The sequence below is a fragment of the Crocodylus siamensis genome, chromosome 7 (genome assembly GCF_052110815.1).
Source record: "Crocodylus siamensis isolate JL-2025a chromosome 7, ASM5211081v1, whole genome shotgun sequence".
Taxonomy (NCBI): Eukaryota; Metazoa; Chordata; order Crocodylia; family Crocodylidae; genus Crocodylus; species Crocodylus siamensis.
Window position 1 is genome coordinate 70,443,950 of NC_143401.1, and position 20,499 is coordinate 70,464,448.

The window sequence follows — 20,499 nt, forward strand, 5'->3', positions numbered from 1 at the left end:
GGTCCAATACCTGCCCACAGTTCTGAACTGACTTATGTATCTGACATCCTGAAAAAACAATTAAAAATCTGCTATTGCATGTCCATGAGTATCCTGAATTTTAACTTTCATAATTAACAACACACTTTTCACTTAAATGTTTGGATTCTATAAAAAAAGAAAATAAAAAATAATATACAAGCACAGAAATGCCATCTGGAGCACACGGACAAACACTTTTGTTGGAGTAAAGGCATAGAACACTATATTAATTTGTTTGGAAAGTTATAGGTCACCAAAGAAAAGAATGCTAGATTACATCAGGATGCTATACAGAAACTAGATTACAACCTTAAGTAAAAAACTGGTTACAATAATAAATAATAAATACAATCGTTATTAATAACAACAACAATCATCAAAGGAGTAAAGAAAAAACAACACCTGGTAATTCTTATATGACTATACGCATGTTATCCTTTGGTGTCATACAGTATCAAACACTAGTACATAGTTACCTGATAGTAATTCACGCTTTTTGTGTTTCCTTGGCCTTAATGGTTAATTGCATTTATCATAATACATGCTGAACTGACAGTACATACAGACTGAAATGCTCTGTCTACTTTATTAATGTGGCAGTGACAGCATGGGGCAGAATCAGGGCAGAGCCATGATCTGCTGCTCGCACACACCTCACCAGGAAGGACGATAAGGAAATATGTATGACCAGGAGGAAAAGAACAAGATAGAAGATGTGTAACTCATTGAGACAGCTGCTGCTCTAGAAGGAAGCAGTCCCTTGGTTCTAAGCTGGATCCTTTTTTCCATTGACACAAAATCTTCCCTACTGCTTTTTGTCCATTTGGGCTGCTAAATACTAAATATAAGATACAGTGGCTCAGCTTAAAGAGGCAGGCTGAATTATTCCTGACCTGTGGCCTGCTGGTGAGACTGCTGTGCTAGGAAATTAGGAATACCCAGGTTCAAAACCCCACTGAATAGTTTGAACTGGAGTGTCTGGCTTTCTAGGTACTGCCATTTACAGAGCTGAATGCCTGCCAGGCAGCACACAGCCTACTGCATATACTCAGTAGCTGTGTGAACATTCATGCTAGAAAAGGGCCATTTGGGAACAAAAAGTGAAGCAGGATTTTGCCCCTTCTGTACAATCCAGGTCCTCTGCAAACACTTCTTTTCTTTACTTTTCTGCATCATTTGATAAACCCAAGAAAATATGTGGAAGCTTAAGAGTGCCTATTTAGAGCAGTCATTAGCAAAGACATTGCACACAAGCACACACACACACACATTTTGTTTCTTATCTTCAGTAAAAGATAACCCTTTTTCCATATATTGTATCTACCTTTCTTAAAATCTTTTAATATCTTTTCTTCACAAGCATTTAATAAATTAATTGTAATGCCCCATGAAAATGCATTACTATCTCTGTAAAATGATGCCATGCTGTCATTTAAACATACAATGCTTGTACAATATTGAAATTATTCATTATTGAATCACAAAATCTATATTAATTATTGGCTAACTGTGTTCTATGTCTGTAACATGGCACACCCCTTAATTCCCTGAATTGTCTTTGTTGCAACTGCAGTGTATATTATTCCCCGTAAAGAGGTATGATTAATCATATCACAAATCTATATTATGGCAGCATCCATAATATAAATATTTGAAAGTATCCATATACATTTCTTTTTACAACTTCTTGCATAGTCAAGTTTCTATTTATATGATTATGTACAATCATCTGAGAAAATAGCTGGATCCTCTAGATTTGATATAGTTTTTTACAAAGTCCCTGCAGGAGTTTGAATATATTATCTTCAAGGGTTTTTAAAACCTGTAAAATATCTAATCAGCATTTTACATTTTGCCTGTAGCAGTACATCAAAGTAATAGATTTTATCTAGCTTACTCTATCTTCTAACTTAACCTCTATAATAGCACTTGAATAGCTCAGATTCTGGAAAATGTAGAGGAAGGGAATGGGGAAACAAGAAATTTGAATTTCTAGGAAAAATCTGGGTGGGGATGGACTTGTGATAACAAGTAGCTGAAAAATCAACCCAATACATAATGCTCTTATAGTTGCAAATCTATTCAACCTGATCAAATCAGAAGAGCCAGAAGTCTCACTGAAACTGCATTGATTCTCAAGCATTAATTAATTGCCAAATGTTCTAAGTTTTGCTGATGGATTTAAGTTTCAAAATTTCAAACATCCTAAATCTCTGTTTTCTTAGTAAATAAACATGTAACACCTATATGTTTTCCCCTATTTTTCTAAGAGTTCTGTCAGTGCACTCAGAATTATAGAGCTTTAAAAGCAAAGTTTCCTGCAGTGAGTCTAACTTTCATCCCAGGCAAGTTGGTAGAATCTATAATAAAGAGTGAAATCAGCAGTCACATGGACAAATCTGATCCACTGGGAAAAGTCAGTATTGTTTTTGTAAAGGGAAATCCTGCCTCACCAATAGGCTGGAGTTCTTTGAGGGTGTCAACAAGCACATGGATGAGGGGGATCCAGTTGACATAATATATTTGGACTTTAAAAATCTTTTGACATGGTCTCCAAAAAAACTGAGTTGCAACGGAATTGGAGGTAAGGTTTTTTCATGGGAGATTTCTTTAAAAGATAGGAAGCAAAGGGTAGGGCTAAACAGTCATTTTTCAGGATGGAGGGAGGCCAGAATTGGGGTCTCACAGGGAACTGTGCTGGGTGCAATTTTGTTCAACATTTTCATCAGCATTCTGAAAATGGGGGTGCACAGTGAAATCTCCAAGTTTACTGAAGATACCAAATAATTTCAGGTAGTCAAGTCCCAAGCTGATGGAGAGGAGCTGCAGAAAGATCACACCAAAGTAAGTGTTTGGGCAATTATATAGCAGATGAACTTCAGTGTTGACAAGTACAAGGTAATGCACCTGGGGAAAAATGACCTCAATTATACATACATAATGCTGAGTTTTGAGCTAGCTGTTATGATTTAGGAAACAGACCTTGGAACCATTGTAGGTAGTTCTCTAAAAAGATCAGTTCAATGTGCACTGGCAACCAAAAACGTCCATAAAACTGGGCATCTTTAAGAAGGGAAATAGAAAACAAAACAGAAAACATCATCATCTTGCCATTATACAAATGTATTATGTGCCCACATTTTGAATACTGTGTGCAGTTCTGGTGTCCACATCCCAAAAAGGATGTAGAAGAATTTGAAAAGGTACAGAGGAGGGCAACCAAAACAATCCATCAGTATGGAGCAGTTGCCATTCCAGGTGAAACTAAAAAGGCTAGTACTCTTCAGTTTGAAAGAGAAGGTTGATGGGGGTATGACAGAGGTCTATAAAATCATGAAGCGTGTGGACCTAATCAGCAGAGAACATTTGTTCACCAAGTCCCAGAATACTAGAACCCACTGAAATCACTAGAAGACAATTTTAAAATTAACAGGAAGTTTTTTTTTATGCAACTCACAGTTAATTTATGGAACTCATTACCACAGAAGGTTGAAGAGGCAGACAGTATAGTCAGGTTCAAAAAGGAACTAGAAAAAACCATGGATGATAGATCACAGATGTTCACAGATATACCACAGTGTAAGACTCATTTTGTGGCCATGATGATCCAGAAATTGTGAGGGGCAAGAATTTCTTAGGGTGCTATCTTTCATTGGACCAGCTCTGTAGTTGGGATCAAGTTAGACTAGATATTCTTCCCGAGGTCTGAGTATAAGGAGCCAGGCATAACATAGTGAAAAAAAATCAGTGGGGTGGGGGTAGCAGACACGCACAATTAGCAGGAGAAAAGAAATGGATTACTGGGGGATCAAGGCCTATCAAAAGGGAGGAGAGCCATTCTCACCTCTGCTATGTGGAAAAAATTCAGGAGTTAGGTAAAATATGATGTGCCATAAAACATATCAATGTTCTCATTAGTCCTTGGTTCTCAGTGTCGAGCCAGCTTATGAATTTTTGTTCCTAACTTCGCCTTTGTGGCGCACCTTGCTGTTAATTAATTAGAACATTAATTAAGGCAGGAGGCTGCCCATTCTTGCCCCGATGCCAGGGGGTGCTATCTGTGGCTCCTTTCCTCCCACAGCCCAAGCCTCACAGATGGCATCCAGATGACACATTGCTCCTGGCTTACAGCCGGACCAAGCTTAGGCCTCGTCATAAGGCCTCAGTCACACACACATTAATACCGCCATCCTCTCACTAGGGCCTCTCACACTCCACCCTCTCTCACTGGGTCTCTTTCATGCATCAACAACTTATTCTGCCTTGCTCCCTCTTGCAGCAGGCCCCTTAGCCCATAGGTTTTATCTAGTTTGTACCTCTCGGGCCTCTCCCATGACCCTCACCAGGGTAGTGGCCAGTCAATTACCCAACTGTGTCTAAGCTTGCTCTGGCCCCTTCTGGGGCAACTCTATATGCTCACACATTCTGGGCTCTCAGCCCTCTGGTTCTTCTCCAACAGTAGGGCCCCTCTTCTTTGCCCCCTTTCTAGGGCCACCCCTCACCAGGACATTCTTCACTGACACCACGACTGGTATTCCAGGGTCTCATGGGGGTTCTCACTCCCCACCAGAGCAGCAGGTCATTGCACTCACTATAGGTCTTGCTTTTGACTTGCACGTGGCCTCCCAATGGTAGAGGACTTACTGGGGTCAGGAGTCACCCCATCTCTCAGACTGAGCCCCCTTACTCAGCCTCTGGCCCAAACTACAACCTTGGGCATCCAAAGACATACCTAGACCTACTCTCCTCACTGGGGCTCCACACCGCCTCCTTCACTGGGACCAGGGGACTTCTCTCCCCAGTGGGCTCAGGTGGCCATAGCCATGCCTGGCCCCAACTACCTTTCCTCAGGGTCCTACCCCCCACAGGGCTCAGGTGGCGGCAACCATGCCTGGCCCCAACTCTTGCTCCTCAGGGTCTTGCACCCCACAGGGCTCAGGTGGCTGCAGCCATGCCTGCCTCCACTCCCTCCGATGTTACATAACCCACCCAAAGGTGAGGGATAGAGTTAAGGTGCCCCTATGTTAAGGTACTGCCTTTCACCAGTTTGATAACTGGCCTGGCATTGCCTGGGTCTCCCGTGTCACTGAGAGCCCCAGCAGGCCACCCACTCCCAGCAGGATGCAGTTTTAGGTAATGTCCAGGACCAGGAGCCTCCAAACCATCCCCTACAGCTCCTGCCCTTACCTCCAAGATGTTGCATGGAGCCTTGCAGCCAGGTGAGGTTACTGCCTGCCCCGCCAGCAGTGAGCTGCCCTGTTTATATGGGCAGCCAAAGATCTAAAAAGGCCATCGCATTGAAGCACCTGCTGGCTGCTTGGCTCCACTCTTAACGTGGCAGGCATCAACAGTGCCCTGCCACACACCTTCCCCCTTAAAATAGTTCCTGGGGGAGGTTTCCCCTGCTGCTCCTCCAAAGCAGGCTCCCCTTAGAGCCTGTGAGAGCCTTCAAGTGACAAGCACCCCAAAGGTGCTCCACCACACACCTCCCCCCTTAAAATGACATTCAGGGGCTTCACTTGGCTGCCTTCCCTGCTGGCTTTGCCCCAGCCTACTGCAGCCCCTGCCATGTGGCGAGCACCCCAAAGGTGTTCCGCCACAGCCTGAAAGGTGTTAGCAGATTTCCCTTTGAGCACAAGGATACTGAGGTCAAAAGAGTTATTGTTCTGTAAGAAATGTGCTGCTAATGGTGTATATGTCTCTCTGTCTTTTATACATAATGTATTAATAGCTGCTGAACAGAATTGTTGGAGATGTCTCCTCCAACATCTCTAAACCAATAATAGTAGTTTCCAGGGAGGGTGCTGAACAGAGGATAGATGACTTGAGATCTATCTGGTTGTTGTCCCTCCAGCATCTACCTCTACCACTGCTGGAGACAGGCCTGGACTAGATGGACTACTGGTTGAACTCAGTATGGCATAGTTTAGATTGATAGCTAACAAAACATGCATTTGCCCTTTGGCTGGGGTGGATGGGGAGGGGAGGGGAGGGGGGCAGGGAAATCTTAGACCAGGTTCTGCTATTTTTAAAACAGGTTTTTGTGTGTCAAACTTATGTTCTGTTACAGCTATATACTGGTTTTGTGTGTTGAACTCCTGTTGTGTTATGGGTATAGACTAGTTTCTGGTCACTTATACCTATAAAAGTATAATAATGTCTACCTGGCCTTTGTTCTTATGTTTAGGTCATCTGTCTTCCAAGCTGATAACTTGGAGACATACATAATTCACAGTGCTGGTAAGCAACTTGTTTACAAGTAATGAATTTACCTGCATCATTTTTCCTTTGGAGGAACAGCAAACTATCTGTATTGATCTGCAGTTAAGAGCTCAATCACTGTTCTTTCAATATGGAGATAAATCTCCCTTTTACACTCAAGTTTCAAGGTATTCCACAAAGACCTATTATTTCTTTTTATTGTTACAAATTATATACATCATAAATACTGAATCTTGAATCAGTATGGAAAGATGATTTTCTAAGCTTTCCTCTCAGTGTTCTCACTCTCTTTCTTTAGAGGAAAGTTAGTTTATTTTATAAAGTCACTCTCTTTCTCTCTCCTTTGTATTTTTAGAAGGCTCACCTAGTATATAGGCACTCTGTGTACTCCAGCTGAGCCTTCACAAATTAAGTTACAACAATAACAAAATGCCTTTTTAGACCGACCATAAAAACCAAAAAAATATATATATACTATCAGTACTCTTAGTTATAGGGATTTACTTAGCCTCCATACTTCTCCAATAAGGCAACAATCTTTTGCTAAATACTTCATATAAAAAAACAGTTGTGAAAGTGAATCAAATTAAGTGGATAACATTAGCCAAATAGCTAACGATAAAAAAATGTGGTAATGTTTCAGTTTTTCAAGTGAGATTTACAAGGGGACTCAGCACCATGGAAAGAAAATGAGGTGCCCTATTTATCCAATAGTCCAATGGTTAGAATACTCATCTGGGAGTAGACAACCAGGGCTCTAATCCACTCTGCCCAACTGAGAGCATGTATTTGAACCCTTGCATCCCAGCCATCAAGAGACTACATCCCACCCCAACTATCAGTCACAGGACATTCTGGGGCAGGGGTCTCCGGGCTTCACCTGCTAAAGTTCTATTTTGTATAAAATATATAAATATTCTTTGGTTTAGAGAGCAACAGAGAGCTAGTCTCCAGCCAGGTGATTAGGGTAGATAGCCAGGTGAGATGAAGGACACAGTCCCTGTTTCTATTCTTATTTAAGAACTTTTTACCAAGTGGAATAACTTTATCAGGACAGGTTGAGAGACCAACCCCAAACACACAATACTGGTGGTGGTGCTTAGGTCACTGCTGGGCTGCATTGCTCTGAATAAGGTCCAAAACAAGAGGATATAAGGTGTAAACAGATCTGGGCTTTGTGGTGCCATAAAAATGTTGATGGCAGCACAAAGGCCAAGCAAACACATCTGTACCTCATTTTGCACCACAAATACCCAAAATACATAGCCATAACATAGGTGATATTATTTTGTGCCACTATTTTGTGTTCACTTTGAGGTTGGAAAGCATGGGCAGCTTGGAGCTGCCTGTACTTTCTAGCCATCCTGAGCATGTGCTCCCAGGACTTCAGAGGCCTGATCCCAATCCCATTCCTGGGGTATGCATGATCAGGTTCCTGAAGCCCTGGGAGTACCTGCTCCAGTTCCCCCATTTGGGATTCCCTGGGTGCAAGTCAACACTCCAGTGCAGTCCAAGGGCTGGGGCCACCAATTAGCTGACTGGCAGTCTCAGTGCTGAGACCATACCAGAGCAAGTTTGACACTCCAGTGTGGTCCCAGGGCTGGGACCAGCAATCAGCTGGTTGATGGTCTTAGCCTGGGGACTATGCTTTCCCAGCTTTCCCTCCTTACAGAGATACCCTCCAGAGATTCCCCAGGGCAGCTTTCTTCAAGCAGGGAATATGTTGTGTATTGCCCCAGGGGATCAATGGATCGTATGTTTTTCACCCAGTGAAGTGGAGCAAATGTGCTGGGACACATTCCAGAACAGCTGATCTACTTCATTTGGTGATTTCTATTTATACTCTGTCACCAGGTTTACAACAATGTGTTGAGTGGTGTCTAACCCAGCTCTGTTTTATTCAGTGCCCTTCATTGTCTGAAGAATGCTCAGATCCTAAGCCATCAAGTTGAAGTTGAATGCAAGATTTGTATATTTTTCTTTCCATTACCTGAAAATTAAAACACAATTCAGTTTCAGGTTAACCCAAGAATATCTATATCTATATATATCTATATATGTGTGTGTGTGTGTGTGTGTGTGTGTGTATATTCAAATCAAAGATAAATATCTCTCTCTATATATATATGATTTGAATCTACTTACCTAAAATACAAATTGCATATGAAGTATTCCTTGCTCTATGCTTCTTTTTGACCAGGAGAGTTTTTGGTTTTACTCTTCTGGCTATTAATACAATGATCCTGGGTACATTCCTGAGTCTAATGAATCTATCAGAACACAGAATAGCCTTTTAAAAGTGTGGGTATGTGCCTTATGCACATTAACAAGTGGTAATATCAACAGATATTTAGGATAATGCACAGAATCTCAAGGGAACCTAGAGGTAGGTACTGTCATTTTCTAGTATCCTGTCTTCATGTTTCTCATGCATGATCAATTGACTTAGAAAGCCTACCATTTGGTACCATCAGGTTTCTTTGACTGTGTCTATACCCCTTGAAGTAAGGCTGAGATCTCTATCAAAAAAATAAGCCCAACAGGGGCCTGCTCAGGGCTACTCTAAATTATTTGCACTGGCTTCTTTGCAGAGTGAGTGGGCGAGGCTCATTTCTTGACAATGCTCTAAGGCTCACCCTGGAGGTAGCATAGATCTAAATAATCTTTCTGTTCCTTTTTTTTTCCTTGCCAAGATTCTCTGTCCCCTAAGACTTTGGCTAGGAATGCCAGCTATACTGACACTCCTTGGTCATATTAATATAATTCTTTGCTCTGTGTTCAGGGTACCTCTGACAAAACTTCTTAAAATGTGAAAAGAGTAATTTCTGAGATGCTCTTGGCTTTTTTGTTAGAGTCAGTGTGGTAATAACCAGTATGTCAAAGCTGCTAAAAATTTGGATCAGAAGATGAGAAAGGTGGGGGGACTGCCTTTAGCAAGCTTGAAACTACTCAAGAGACCAGATTTTATAGATAAACTATAAACAACATGGTCAAATAGGTTCAAACAGTACTTTACTATTTTAGCTTACTCTATATTTTTTTTAGTAGATACTGATTAATCTAGTAAAGAATGACATTTTTCATGCTTAATTTTTATCTATAGAACTTTTGCTAGTCCAAAGATCTTAAAGGCCATATTTCAGAAATATGACAAAGACCTTTTTGGCAAGTAAACTCTGGGCCAAGAGCTATAAGGGTAACTGAAAGGTAGAGAATGTGCCTGAAATATACCTATTATGTACTGTGTCCTCCTAAAGACATTTGGTATTCAAGTAATGTGCCTGCCTGCCTGTAAATCCATGAGAATTGCTACTTTTCCTATTGTTCAAGAGTGAATTAAACCAACTACAGCACAATATAAAAATGATCTAAAAATATATGGTGTAATTACCGGAGAATAGGAGACATGTTTCTAGTGTAACTACTTAAGACATTCTATATCTAAAACTAAAAAGATGCTTATTAATAACAAAACCATTAGTTATATTCCTTCTTTTCCTATTGTACCAAACTTGTGTGGATGGCTAAGACTGACTCTACATAAGCCAGAATCTGAGTTAATGGCCCAAACTAACTAGTTTTCTAAATAGAATTCACTTGGCCATGTGGAAGTCATATGGGGAGCCACATGGGAGCAGAACACCAGTGTGACACCCAGAAATTACAAAAGGGGTGTTTTGTCCATCAAAAGAGAAGTGTATAACGAGTACAAAGCGCATATAAAAAATGTAAATACCTGACTTTATCTGAATGTTGTCTTACGCACTCTGCCTAGACTAACAGCCTTTGTGCAATAGCCCAGGGCAAATAAATTATTATTCAAGCAAATATATTTATAAAGCACTGTCTACCTAGAACCTAGGCACAATAGACTTTTCACTGGAAAACAATGTTATTGAACTCTATTAGTCATCATTGTGATTGGGAAAAGGCTCTTCTTAAACAGACATATCCATTTAAATCTGAATGCGGGAGAATCAGATCATCCTAATTTTTAATGATAGAGTTTCACAGCTGACTGTTCCCTGGGGGGAGTGCCTGAGCCATGGCCTTTGAGAGTTCCGCTCCGGGCTTTTTCAGTGTAGGATATCCCATTTATTTCAATGTCTATTAACAAGATGGTTGTTAAGGGAAACACAGACACTCTTTGGGATAACCAAGCCTGGAGCACTTAAGGATTTATAGATGAGGACCACTATGTTCAGTGTGGGATGAAAATCGTCTTTCATGAAGGAGGATTAGAGAAATTAATATTTAAGCACACAGAATATAGAGAACGACAAGTAATAGCTCATTCTTTTCTAGTGACCTCTCTCTCTCTCTGTCATTCCTTGACACTAGGAAACATGAATTCCAAAGAGCCAGTTCTAATGAAAAATGCACTACAATTTAACTGCATACATTTCAGATCCACTGGTGCCAAGGGGATAACACTGTCTGTGTCTGTTAGTATGCAAATTATGCCACTGAATATGATTCACACCAAAGACAAAGGCTAAAGACAAGGACATGAGCAAGATAACATGACCTATTTGGCAAAGTCCACATATCTATGAAAGGAATTAAAATGAAAATTCCAGACATTTAGTACCAGATTTGTCACCACAAGGCAAAATTCTTTCCAGAAAAGTGCTCTGTTATAGTAAATAATGTCCTATTAGCAATGCATTTGCATTAAAAACCGATAAGGCAAATTTTCCTGACCTTAAGGTTAGCATAGTGACGGACATTACTGTGCCTCACAGAACTAAACATAAGACCCCTGAAAAGTTAAAGGACTGCTGATTATGCTTATACATGTCAGATGTGTTGTTACCAGAATACTTAACATTTAGTACTTCACAGTGGAGACAGGAACATTGCACACTGGTGTTTTTGTGATGTAATACAAACATCCTGTAAGAAGCTGAACTGTTTGGTAACAACGGATGGTATAGAGCAGCTATCTGCAAGAATGTACAATTATGTGTGAGCAGGTGCAATTTACATAGTAATGGTGAAACAGGAAGTACGCAGAAGGAAAAGCAGGTAAAAAATAAAGCATGCTTTTGCACAGACTTCTGTAAAAACCTTCCTCTGCTTTGTATTGCAGACTCCTCTAGATTGGGCTGGATTGCTTCTTTTTCAACTGCCATGACAGGTCCCCTGATTAGCAGCCATTTACACAACATTTATATCACCTCCCAGTCTGACCCTTGGCATTCATTATTATTTCGGCTGGCAATCCTTTCTGATAAAAGAGATGCTGAGGAAGCTGCAGGCTCAGGAACATTACCTTCAGAGCTCACAATTTACAATGAATAGATCTAGGAGCAGATGACTGGCTTCTCAAAGTGGGAACTTCAGGACACATAACCACAGGGAATAGGCCTGAGAAGATCCATAGGTTTTGTGATGTTATGACTACTATTGCACATGACTCAACTGCAGTAAACAGTTATTTGATAGGAAAGAGACCTTCTAGTCATCTAGTCATCTCTGATTTAACCATCCCAGCCAAATGCCCGTTAAACTTGCTCTTGAAAATTTCCTTGGATGGAGATTTCACAACTTCTCTAGATAGCCTGTTCCAATGCTTGAGCATTCTCATAGATAGTTCTTTCTAATCTCCAACTTAAATTTCCTTTGCTGCAGCTTAAGGCCGAGGCCACGCTCACAGAGAAAAATCTATCTCCATCCTATGAGCACCCTTTAGGTATTTGAAGACTGTTATCAAATGCTTATCCCTTACTGCTCCTTTAGTCTTCTCTTCAGACCAAATCATTCTAGCTCTTTCAGCCTTCCTGCTTAAGTCATGCTCCCCAGGCTCCTATTCATCTTTCCAATCTGTCCGCATCTTTATTGAAGTGTGAGTCCCAAAACTGGACACAGGATTACCAGGTGAGGCTTCACTGGTGCCAAATAGAGTGGAAGAATCACATCCCATGATTTGCAAGAGACACACGTGTTAATGCAACTCAGCACTGGGTTCTATTGCTTCATTTACTTATTCATTAAGAGTTCTGAAAAACTTGACTTTCATCCAGAATCTCTTTGCAACCTGACAGATGCATTAGCATGTAATGTGAAATTTTAGACCTACTTGTGCCGAAGTTTGTCGGTATTTAAACCATGCCTCCACTGATTTGCACTGAAACAAATATAACTACAACTATGGACAAAAGGCTAAACAGATGAGCTGACCACATGGTATCATTTAGAGACGTATGAAAAATATTGATCTGAAAGGCTAGAGGTTTAGCAAAGGGCCTGTTACTACATGTCAGGGGATGCTGGGCGAGATTTTATAGATCTTGAAGCTTAGCCAGTCTTTTTCTTTTACAGCAAGATATCTTAATAGATAGGTTTAAGAATATTATGGATGGATGCAGCCGGATAACAGTGACTGACATTAGGGTACCTGAGAGAGCTAAAGATAATATTATATTCTTGAAAAGATTAAAGGAGCACTGATGCATATTAATGCATATCTTAAGTGTGGGTTCACTAACAGTACTTGTAATTTAGTGCCTTGATTAGAAATTAAGTAGGTTTTGTGGTTGATTTCCTTTGCTATGATAATGGAATGACTGGGAAGATCCTTTTTTCTCATCTTTTCCACATCACTTAAACTCAGTTGTGTTCATGTTAATGTATGAAAATAAATATAAAGTTATACTGCACAATTTAGTAGTTCATGTTAGCCAATATGTCTCATATGTGTACAAACATGCGCATGCATGCATGCACACACACATATGCAAACTTTTCTTACATTATAAAATGAAACATATTTACACTGGTACCACAGAAAAGTGTAAATCTGTTCAGGTGATACCACTTACAGAAAAATGCTTCTGAATACTGGTAAAAAGTGATTAACTGATCTGGGTTAGGGCCAGCTGAAAATTGCACCTATCCATCATTGGGGGGGGTACATACAGGCATTACATTCAGATTGACTTAGCCAGAGTAAGGTTGATCTAAATGCCTAATTGTGCAGGCATTTGGAGGGTTTAAATCACCCCCAAAATGGCGTGCCTGATATAAATTAGTTTACCTGAGTTGGTGCACTAACTTAGATCAAGATCAGGTTAACCCAGTATAAGCTAACTTCCTGTCCATGGCAGGGGACTGGATTTGATGATCTTGCAGGTCCCTTAAAGTCCTCTAATTCCATGATTCTAAGAAAGGGTTAACCCATTTTCCCAAATGCTTACACATGTTCTCATGTAGCCCTGGGGCTGGGAAAGCCCAGCTGCTCACCTCAGCCCCAGAGCTACTCCTTTTCCATCCCCCTGACCCCGACTGGGCTTTTTTTAACCCCCAGAACCCTCACCTGACTGGCAACCACTACTCTTCCTCTGTAGACCCACCAACCTCCCCTATGGACCTCACCAACCCCCCTGCAGACCTGTAAGGCCTCCTGATCATGCCCATGATCAGGAAAGACATACTACTATTGTTGAATATTGTCAAATGTACTGAGGAATGTAATGAATTAAACATTCCTGAGAATCCCCATTGCATTCAATGAGCACTTCGGAAGATATGCATTTTGCGCACATACATTTTGTACACAAACCAGGAGATAAAGCACCCCAAAGACCACGGCCTCATTCACTGTCCGTTACAGTATTAGCCTCCTGTGAGATAGACAGGATGTACCTAACATGTGTTTAACTGCACAGTAGACTAATTTGCTGTGGTGTAAAGTGTCACAGTCCACACGTGCAACGCTATTACACTGCAGCAAAATAATTTTTGCTGCTGTAAGACAGTGTTGTCAGGAGCAGTACTATCTTACAGTGGTGAAAATAACTTTGCCTAAATGCATGTGTAAATGATGAGGTATAAATTGTGCCCAGTCAGGCCAGGCAGCAGGGGGCCAGACCCCTACCTGCTGACTAGCCACATGGTCAGCCAGCCCCTCTACCACCTGACGCTGCAACCCAAACCCTTGGGCTGACCCCGCCACCCCAAGTCTGCTGCCAAGCCAGGGCTGCTCTGCCCCAGCTCAAAATACTCCGGACCTGGAAACACGTCAAGACACTGAGCAGGAGCAGCTAACTAAACTGCACCAGAGTTTATTGAGGAGCATTAACTGAACATGTGAATAAGGGAGTGAGGAGGTCATCAGTTGACCCATTTCCTTTCAAATTATTCCCACATTTTCCCTCAGACCTTACAGTAAAGGGAACCCAAATACTTGCACTGCAAATAGGGGTTTCCAGCACTATTTTATTTATTTATTTATATTTTTTTAACTACAGCTCTAGGTGCAAATCCACCACTTTTGACAGTTATCCCATAATTTAAAACTTTACTACATATAGGACTGCCATTAAATAAACCTATTTCAGCCCACACTTCTTCAAGCACTCTTAAAAACAAAGGAAAAAAATAGGCTTTGCAGCATGCTTAGAAGATTAGCTAAACTTTCCTTTGGTGGACCAACAGGGAGTCACTAGCATGTGTTTTTCTGTCAGAGAAAATGAGCCAATACTCTTGCAGTGACCTTGCAGTACATTTTCACAATCACATCAATGCCCCAATAGCAGGGCCTGATTACAATAATAAACAAAACTGACCAAAGCTTATTTGAATACAATCACATGTATGGGTAGGATATTACTGCAGGGGTCCTCATTTAATCTAAACTAAAACCGATTTTGCAAGTTTCTAATTGCATAATTTTTCTATATATCTGAATACAAGTTATGGCATGTAAATAGAATTATATATGTTTCTACCCACATTTTCAGATGCATTAACCCAGTTTATAGTAGTCTAATTTTGGTCTTCCCACACACAAGGGAATTATTCTAATAGAGCTTACTGAACCTCTCCTGCAGTTCTCTCTAAGATGTACCATGCACACCAAGGGAATATAGCTGAAGCTCACAGATACACTGTTTGCAAACCCTGATGCCATGCATATGTAGCCCTGTGACGACTCCAGGTGCCAAAACCCAAGGGCAGACAATAGAAGGAGAGAAAGACTGAGTAGAGTTTGTCACTTGAATCTTCTCCATTTGCGTCCCTTGTGTTTTTGTTTACAAAATTTGAATCCAGGTGAACCAGTAGTCAGCATTAGCACATTTTGCTTAAAAATCACACAGAGAGATACATATCTGTAGCTCTAATAATTCTGAAGCACATCAAATTATGTGCAGGAGTGGCATCATGTAGTGTTAAGATTGCATGTTTCATTGCACAAAATTCAATGAAGACTGGCGTTCTGGTTTGCATATGGATGAACACTCATATCCCCCTAGTATGCTCTTGTTGTAGGAGACAAAGATATCTGTTGTGATTCACCAGAGGATACTACTGGAGGAAATTAGACAATAACTCTGGCACAGAATTAACAAGAAATTTAAAATGAATCAAATACATGTTTTGATGTACTTCATTCACTTTTCAAACCAGTTGGAATAGTAGTAAATACAGCATGCACACAACAACTGCAAAGTGAGTTGATCTTACAAATTCAGACAGAAGGCAGGGTAGATTTGTACCTTACAGACTAACTGAACAAGAGTGGCACATGCTATCTCAAACACAGCTTATTTCATTATTTAGTTTATAAAGTGCACATCTACCTGTCTTTTGTCTAACTTCAGACTAAGACAGCTAACTATATCCCTTTATACATTCAACTTACCATGAGAAATAGTGGATGGAAAACAATAAATGGCGCACATAATAGATATATTCAACAAAAACAGAAGTACCAGCCAACTAGAGTTATAAACATGAGTTACTGAAACCAAGTTAACTGCCTTGGGTTCCTATACGCATGCAGGGAGGCTGCTGGTCTGCTGGACTCAATTAGCTGGTCTGCAGGGGCACGGTAATTACCTTGCTCCAGCAGACCCAAGTGTCACATGTATCAGCCTTCCTGCACTGAAAAATGGTGGTGGAGATACTTTAACTAAAGATTGTTCAGCACAGGAATGATGATACACATAATACTCCAGGCACTTTAATTAGTGCAGATCTCAGAAGCATGCTAATTAAAGCGCCTTCCCTCCCCACCACGCCCGCCTGAAGCACTTCTATAAATGTCCCTCGTTTTTAAATTGCCTCTGCAGTCCACATCATGTACCTTTTACATATTTTCTTGACATGTAAAAGGGCCTTAACTCAGCCTCTTATTGTGCACGCACAGCCTCTGTGGCTGTGAACATAGATTTTCAAATAAAATGGCCCCAACAAGATCACAATATTATCCTTTACTTCTGTGATAGCATTTCATGCACACATATTTGGGGCACCTAGTCAGATTTCAGGTGCAACAAAATAACATTAGCTGGTGAAAGCCAAGTTCTTATTAATAAATATACTAAATTAAATATCTCAAAGGATTTTATGGAAATATTACAGCTATAGGTACTTTGGAATTAACTATTAAAAACTGCAAAGATAAAGATGGCCACAAAAATGATCAATATCCTTCTAAAAGAACAGCAATTACTAACTGGGAGTTTGGGCATTCCCTTGCTCATGGGAGTTTTTAATTTTCAGCATAATATGTCCATTTTCTACATGCAATGAAATGGATCCTTTGTTAGTTTGAAGCCATTACAGAATCATATTAAACATTTCAGTGGTTGTGTCTCTAGGACAGACAGCACCCTGAAATAAGAAAGCTAACTGTAGAATCATTTTACTGAGCCATTAAACAATTATTTTCATGTTCTCTTACAGCTAAAAGCTCTACCATTTCTCTTACAAAGTTTAAAATATCTACTATTTATTTCCAGTGGCTGGGAATCTCAACATGACTGTTACAACAAGGGATCTAATTAAAGTAATCTTTTTTGTAACTTGATTGTCTGTTGTTTTCCTCCAACTCTAACATGATTTGAATCTGAAGAACATTCAGCACATGGGGTCTATGTAACCTGAAACAATTTTCTACCTTAATAACTACACTGCAGCATTTGAAAATTGGCAATTATTCATTTTGCCATGAGCTAGTAACTGAATGACTAAAATTCACATCTGTGAAGAATGGTATAGTAAATCATGGATTAGCAATCTCAGGCTCTCTCAGTAAAAACATTTTCCTTTGTTTACATCTAGCACAAGGCTAACATTCAATATAACCCTTCCCTTCTCCACTGTACAAATTTTATGTGAATTGTAATCAATTTCTTCTTTGGAAAGAAAGTGTTCTAAAAGGTAAAAAACTAATAATGGAATAAAAATTTCATTCAATGGGGCCTGGATAGTAAAACACAAATCTTTCTATGAACATATATACAGTACATATTTCTATATAATTTAATAGGATAGAGCAGGATTACATAACATCACAGCCTATAAGAGCTGTGAATACAACTTTTATGTCCCTAGTAAAAACAGTCTTTGGGGTATGTTTCTATAAAATAATTATTTTGAACTGAATTCTCATGAAAGTATGCCCTCCTGGTAAGGACTCTCATGAGACTACAGCTCCCATAAACCTGGCAGAATTCTTTCCAGCTGGCCTGTTCCATCCAGCATCTTGACAGGTGGCACAAGTGGGAAAGGTCTTTGGTGTGAAGTGTGGAGAGGGACTGACATGAATAAGGAAGAGCTTGAGTGAGATCTATAGCATGAGGGTAAAGGGAAGTTTATTATGAACCACTGAATAATGCTTTAAAAGAGGTACAATTCAGTATAAAAATGTATACAAATGAACTAGACATACTTTATGTATGTGAAAATATTCTGAGTGAAATTAACTGCCAAACTACAATACATTTTCAGCTTTTTCCACTTTTTAAGCATACATTTCTCCAGAACTTTTACAAATTAAGGTTTTCAGTGATTTTACTCATAGCTTGCACCACAAAAGCACTGAGCAAACACAAAACAGACATTTAACAGTTTAGAATTTTAAATGCTATTAGTCCATACCTGAGCAATGGCTGTTTTGGGTAAGAAGGCTGGTCACTGTTTGGGCATGGCTGTGTTTTTTTTGTGACTTGCTTATAAATATTCCTTGCAGTTACTCCAAGCCATAACATAGTGGAGAGTGTAGAATAATGCAGTACTACACCAACCTAAAACAGGAGGGTGACAGTTACATAAATCAGCAAATAAGCTATAACACAAGACTTTAATGATGCAAGCCTATTGTACAAATGTACAAATAAAACAGAATTATTTTATTCTAAATGAACTGGATTTTTGATTGCCTCAACATTTTTGCATCTCTCTGGTTACTTCTAATCAGTGCAAGAGAATGAAAATGATTTAAAAAGCAGGTGGCATCTCTTACTTAAAACCAATGACTAAATTATAATTGGTAATATCTGTGATATCAAGTAGGATGTTATGAGATCAAGAATACAAAATACTTGCTTTCTGAGAATATGGTACAACATGTCTGAATTTAAGTTCATGGGAAGTTTTACTTAACTTTTTAAATGTTGTTAGCAGAAGTGTAACAAGTGGACCATCCCAGGACTGGCCTGCATGTTGGCTCGCCCACCTACCTTGCCTGCCATGCCTTTGTTGTAACTAAAGATGTTCCTAGGTGGGAGGCTGACCATTTAATTGCCCTGATGCCAAAGGCAGAACACATGGCTTGGAACTTCTCTTTATATTGTGTCCCATGCCTCGCAGATGGCATCCACATCCACCAATACACACCTGGCCCCTTAGCTGGGCTGCATTAGGCCTCTGCTGGGAGACACAGACAGCAAAGTCCCACCGCTCACGCAGGTTTCTAACCTGTGTACAGGACCTCCACCTGACGCAGGAGGTACATGGTCCCACTAGGGGGAATGCCTTACTGGATCTGGTATTGGCAATGGGGGATGACATAGTAGGGGACCTACAGATCGGTAGCCATCTGGGGGACAGTGATCACCTAAAAGTACAATTCAACATAAGGCGTCGAGTGGGTAAGGTAACCAGTAGGGTGAACGTGCTGGACTTTAGGAAAGCTGATTTCAGCAAACTCAGGCGATTAGTGAAGGATGCACTGCAGAGCAGTAGTTTTGAAACGATGGGAGCCCAAGAAGGGTGGCTGTGCCTTAAGGAAGCTATCCTTCTCGCACAAAGCGAGACGATCCCCGTGCGAGGTAAAAGAGGGAAAGGGGCCAGGAGGCTTCCCTGGCTGACCAGAGAAATCCTGGGGAGACTAAGGGCCAAAAGGGGAGCACATAAAAAGTGGAAACAGGGAGAGATCACCAAAGAGGAATATACCTCTTCTGCTCGTGCTTGTAGGGAGGCAGTTAGACAGGCCAAAGCTACCATGGAGCTGAGGATGGCAACCCAAGTAAAAGACAATAAGAAATTGTTTTTTAGATATATAGGGAGTAAAAGGAAGGCCCAGGGAGGAATAGGACCCCTGCTAAATGGGCAGAAACAATTGGTGACGGACAGAGGGGACAAGGCTGAACTCCTCAACGAGTTCTTCGCCTCAGTGTTCCTAAGTGAGAGGCATGACAAGTCTCTCACTGGGAGTGTAGGGAGGCAGCAGCAAGGCACCAGACTTCCATGCGTGGACCCTGAGGTGGTGCAGGGTCACTTGGAGGAACTGGATGCCTTTAAGTCGGCAGGCCCGGATGAGCTCCATCCGAGGGTACTGAAGGCACTGGCCGACATCATTGCAGAGCCACTGGCGGCAATATTTCAACGCTCGTGGCGCACGGGTCAAGTCCCGGAGGACTGGAAAAGGGCCAATGTGGTTCCCATTTTCAAGAAGGGGAGGAAGGAGGACCCGGGTAACTATAGGCCAGTCAGTCTCACCTCCATCCTTGGCAAAATCTTTGAGAAAATCATCAAGGCTCACATTTGTGAGAGCCTGGCAGGACAAATTATGCTGAGGGGAAACCAGCACGGGTTCGTGGCAGGTAGATCGTGCCTGACCAATCTAGTCTCTTTTTATGACCAGGTCACAAAACGCCTCGACGCAGGAGGAGGGGTGGATGTCGTATACTTGGACTTCAGGAAGGCCTTTGACACGGTATCCCACCCCATACTGGTGAACAAGTTAAGGGGCTGTGACTTGGATGACTGCACAGTCCGGTGGGTGGAGAATTGGCTGGAGGGTCGCACCCAGAGAGTTGTGGTGGATGGGTCGGTTTCGACCTGGAAGAGTGTGGGCAGTGGGGTCCCGCAGGGCTCAGTGCTTGGACCGATACTCTTTAATGTCTTCATCAGCGACTTGGACGAGGGGGTGAAATGTACTCTGTCCAAGTTTGCAGATGACACTAAGCTATGGGGCGAAGTGGACACGCCGGAGGGCAGGGAACAGCTGCAAGCAGACCTGGA

At 41.1% G+C, this 20,499-nt stretch overlaps 1 protein-coding gene across 2 annotated transcripts in view; it reads right to left on the reverse strand.

Annotated features, from left to right (window-relative positions):
* The window catches only part of ADGRA1 (adhesion G protein-coupled receptor A1), a 553,479-nt gene that overhangs the window by 42,565 nt on the left and 490,415 nt on the right, over positions 1-20,499 (reverse strand). For both annotated transcript variants that reach the window (XM_090057369.1, XM_090057370.1), the window contains one exon: positions 18,133-18,278. In XM_090057369.1, coding sequence (XP_089913495.1) covers positions 18,133-18,278 — 146 coding nt within the window. The remainder of the gene's footprint in view (positions 1-18,132; positions 18,279-20,499) is intronic.